At 35.0% G+C, this 5005-nt stretch overlaps 1 protein-coding gene across 4 annotated transcripts; it reads right to left on the minus strand.

Moving 5' to 3' along the window:
- Window positions 1-211: 211 nt before the first annotated feature.
- On the minus strand, window positions 212-4618 carry LOC133857300 (actin-related protein 2/3 complex subunit 3). 4 transcript variants are annotated; one of them, XM_062292514.1, is made up of 5 exons: window positions 4363-4618; window positions 4156-4190; window positions 3856-3964; window positions 3246-3515; window positions 212-737 (listed from the first exon to the last, which is right to left on the minus strand). In XM_062292514.1, the coding sequence occupies exons 2-5, from the start codon at window positions 4156-4158 to the stop codon at window positions 595-597; spliced, it is 525 nt and encodes a 174-aa protein (XP_062148498.1). In that variant the 5' UTR covers window positions 4159-4190; window positions 4363-4618; the 3' UTR covers window positions 212-594. The 4 variants fall into 4 exon arrangements, with proteins under 4 accessions (XP_062148498.1, XP_062148496.1, XP_062148497.1 ...); XM_062292512.1 differs by having other exon boundaries at window positions 4138-4190; XM_062292513.1 differs by having other exon boundaries at window positions 4156-4247; window positions 4363-4518.
- Window positions 4619-5005: the final 387 nt, after the last annotated feature.

Here is a 5005-nt window from a genome sequence, read left to right on the forward strand (position 1 = left end):
ATTTTATCTAAACTTAGAGAAACAGAAAGGATTTAAAGATGCTGCAGGAAATGCTCATAACTGCTTCCCCAAACCTGAGTTATCTTTCATTTGCAATATTGCGCCTATCAACCAAAGGTGTTTATGAGAATTATGGCAGGACAACATGATCATTGTGCTGTAACTATGCAAAATACTGAAGCTTATAAAAATGAATCTATGAAAAGCCAACTTGTGCCAGAAATAATTTCCACAATATCACTCACTCAGTTTCAAGGAACAGGGAGACAACAGGTCATCAACTCAATAAGGCCAAAGCAATTATACCAAAGAGTGGCCTTTGAGGTAGAAAAGAAAGAAAAAGAAGAATAGAATAAAGAAGCTGGTTCTTTACACAACTGTAATATACTAATATTGCACAAGGGTGCATAATCCCCTAGTTCAATTACTTGGTTCAAGATTCTTCAAAGAAAAAGAAGGCAACAAGGGAGTAACTAAGACCTCACTCATTTTATACTGAGCTCACAAGAAGCAAGCGTGCTCCCTGATTAGCTCGTGCGATTCCTATGACAGATCAACTTCACAGGTATTGTTCACGATTCACCAAATTGATGTTCATGGTACAATGATATTCATGAATTTCCTTTTGGCAAAAGCCAACCACCATTTATTTGGAGTACCATTAGGTCTATATGCAACACTCAATAATCTCCCACTTGTTTCCTCCCTTATCTGCTTCAAATAATTCCTCAGCAGCTCTGCATTCAACAATCAGGAAATTAAAATTGTGAAGAATATTTAATGCTGAAGCAATCTCACATGGAAGCAGGGGTGTTTATGCAGAAGAGCAAAACCAAAATTTCACGTCTGATCATATATCAATATGATTCTCTAGTCTCAACATTCAGCTATCATCTTAATAATAAAACTACACTGATTTTACGAAAGTTTATCAATCAAAATGACAAATGGATTTGAAATTTTCTTGATGAGTTTCTCCATGCAGGGGCAATTCAGTGATGTATTTACAACCACTTTGAAATAACAAGGATCAATAATTTGGCGCAGAAATGACACTCAGAGTTACAAGTTGAGATATTCAGGTCTCAACTATGGAAGAAAATGTGCAAAGGCTCCAACTCCATAACCTTCAAAGGATGCGAAAAATCTCATGACACATGTTATAGTTAAAAAATCCAAGGTCGTACATTCATTCACCTTAATAACTAAAAATCATACAAACAACTCACTATTAAATTCTGTCAAAGTAAACTATTAAATCCAAAAAAAAAAATAGGCAAAAGAGCCAAAATTTTGGGCCACTACAGCAGCCCTAGCAAAGGAAAAACCAGTCAACTAAATCCAGATTGGAAAAAGCGTCCATATACTGAAAAAATGAAAAACAACAATTTCCGTCTCCACAATGAAAAATTAAATACGGAGAGACTTCACATTCCCTTAGGATATTTGATAACCAACAAGAAGTGGTTGGTTTTAATCTTTAGTAATGGTCTATTGCTTTCAAAACACCTTAAGTGATGAAGGAACCTACTGCGTCATTGATACCACATCAATCACTAGATAGACAATGACATTCCTAAACAGTAATGTGTCAGGGCACATGCAGGATGTAAATCGTTGGAACATTTTAAAATTAGTACTTCCATTGAGATGTAGTTTTAAAGACTGTACAGAAGATCTTGCAAGATGGGCATTAAGAGCTTGTAGACAACCAAAAACCTCTCCCCTTATCATCTACGTTGAAAAGTTAAAGCTAAGGATTTTTTAGTAGTGTCAAAAAGGAAAAAAAGGAAAAAATAATACTATTAAAAACATTGAGCATTATTTTCAGACCACGAACTATAAACCAACATAAAGAGAATAGTGAAAATGCCATAGAAAGCAGAATAAGTGGACTTTCTTCAAACAGAAGGGCAGCAAATAAATTTTCATACTCGATAACTTGAAATATATATATATATATATATATTTGGAAGAGCACAATAGGGGAAATTGAATCTATAATTCTTTCTATATGTACCATTCATATCAAAGTAACATGTTATGAAACAATATACAATTATGGGTTCAAGCTATTAGCTCCATCAACCACCATCCTTTTTGATGAATAGTAATTTATCAGAAGAGATAAAGTCCTTGTACACGAAAAGTATACAAGAGATGTAGCCACCCTAATGGTATCGAAAATCTAAGAAGTTAACAAAATCTACAAGATTTGAAGAGGAAAATTTGGAAGATAAGATACGGCACATTCTAAAAGAGACCTCATAAAGGAGGATTTTAAATATGGCACATTAGACTCGCAATCCTCAAATAGGCACCGATTTCTTTCTCTCCAAGTGCTCCACATTAATAAAGCGGGGATAACTTTCCAGACGGCCTGTTTGGAGTGTCCCTACCCTTTAGTCTTCCAAAAATGAAGCAGCTCTAGGATATTTCTAGGCATGACCCACAAAACTCCGAATAAGTTGAGAACCAAGTGCCAGATCTTGTTAGGAAACTCACAATGGATGAGAAAATGGTTTACAGTCTCTTCGTTCTTTTTGCATAGGCAACACCAATTAACAAGAGTAAGACCCCACCTCCTAAAATTATAAATCGTGAGAATTTACCCGAAGCTGCCGTCCAAGTGAAAAAAGCAATGCGAGGTGGAGCCTTCACCTTCCAAATGCTCTTCCATGGGAATAGACAAGTCCAGACTATAAAGATTTATAGTAGCTCTTCACTTCAAATCCATGATTACATGCTGGGGTCCACAACATTCTATCTGTCTCCCACCGGATGGGTTTTCAAGGAGTACAAAAGGTCGAGGGATACGAAAAGGGACTCCAGCTCCCACCATCTCAAGGATTAAAAACTAGAAAAAATAAAACTAGGATGTTTGCTCTATAGATTCATACAAAAGTCTAAAGGTTATGAACTAAAATTTGTAATAAATCATCCAAGTTTGGGATGAAGCCACATCTGAATTTGCTTATAAATTATCCAGATAAAAAACATAAATCAAGTTTCTCAACTGATTTATGTTTCAAAAACATTATAACAACCTCCAATATACAAAAACAGAAGTCAAGCAATTCAAGAATAACCAATATGAGAAATTGTTTTTTATAATTAAGAATAACCAATATGAGAAATTGTTTTTTATAATTAAGGATAACCAATATGAGAAATGAGGCAAACAATATGAAAATTAGCTCTCTGACATACATTGTAATACTAAACACAAAAACAAGGAGTTTCACCTGCTTCCTTTTGAGACTGAGGAAGGGGAAAAAGGCCTGGAAAAGGAAAACCAGACTCCCCAGGGACCGGAACCTTTTCCAAACCCAAGTTGATGATTGCCTTGGTTCCTTCAGCCAAAGTTCTGCAACCTCCGAGCCTCTTCAAAGCCACATTAATGTATAATGTCAAATAGATGAGAAGCTTATCCGCGGAGCTCTTAATATCAAAGTTTCGGAAGAAAACATTGGCGCGAAAGAATGTGATTGCTTCATCGACAATATCAGTTCTATCTGCATATAAAGATACCTCAATATCCAAAGACACACACACACACAAAATAAATAAATAAATGAATAAATAAAAAACACCCTACTCCTACTCCTTTTTTTTTTCACAAATTCTTTTTCATCCATGCTATGATTACCAATTTGTTATGTGTATGCGCTTAAATGTACCCACAAAAATTATGTATATTTTTTCAAATTACATGTATCTGTCTATTCCATACATGGCAACTCTCATGGCTCAGCATGACATGAGTATAAAAATTTTATTTGTATTGCTCTTCTAAGAGAATTAAGCAATGGAAACAGTGTTCAGCATAGACAAAAGACAAATTCAAGTAAAAACCTTGATCAGAAGCTGGAGCAGGACCCTTTATATGGCTTTTCAGAGGGAGTAGAGGGCACCCACAAGCATTAGTAATACCCTCTTCATCCACAAAACTAGAGTGATAAACCTGCCATCACAACCATCTCTTAATTTTCCCATTTCGGAAAATTAAAGTTCCACATTTGTTTATTCAATGCAAAAACAGAAAAACAACAACCTACAAGAAAAGAATTCCAGTAATCCAAAAGAAAAAAACGTATGAAGCTAACTGAATCAGCATCAAAATTGAAAGTTTATTACCGAAGTTCGATCCCATACCATGTTTCGCTTTTTCCAGATAAATTGATGTCTTACTACAACAACACAATCGGAGCTCAATAATCAGATTTTTCCAAAACAGCCCAATAATTCTGAAAAGAACATCATTGCGGCATAACATTAACGAGTCAATTTTCGGATAAAAATGAAAACAGCCAAAGATCATCTAAAACTCAATGGAATTTAAAATTCAGGGTCTGAGATTACCTGAATTTATTTTCTCCCCTCTCTCTCGATCGGATCGGAAATGGACGGAACTATGAAAGGTGAAAAGCTCAATCGGACTGCCCTTAACGTGAATGGTGGTGGGAGGAAGTGCTCCGATAATTACATTACGAACTGAACGACACCCTTTCGGCTCTTTAACGACGCTTTTACGACAACCTTGTCGGTGTGAAGTGGGGGTGCGTCTTTCGTCGTTTAGGCAATGAACCGCTTCGCGTTCTCGGCAAGCAAAATAATGTCGTTTATTTGAACAGGTTTACGACAATCTGAAAGCTGTAGTTTTGGACAGACTTAAATAGTCAGTCATAGACGCAAATTCATTCGGTTTTTTTTTTAAAAAAAAAATAAATAAATAAATAACTTTTTGGTCTACGAGCTTTACATTTTTCTCAAACTGTTTCATGAATTTTTAAAAGTGACAGAGGTTATGGTGCTTTCATCATTTATCGTTTTACTCATTTTGTTCATATTCCATTAAAAAAGATGATGGATTTTATGCCACGTGTTAACCATATAAGACTAATAAAACACAGCTAAATGTACATGCTTCCCACATTAGCATATCACTTTAAAAAAAATAGACATAAAAAGCAAAAAAAAAAAAAAAAAAAAAAAAAAAAAAAAA

Source organism: Alnus glutinosa, chromosome 14, assembly GCF_958979055.1.
Source record: "Alnus glutinosa chromosome 14, dhAlnGlut1.1, whole genome shotgun sequence".
Taxonomy (NCBI): Eukaryota; Viridiplantae; Streptophyta; class Magnoliopsida; order Fagales; family Betulaceae; genus Alnus; species Alnus glutinosa.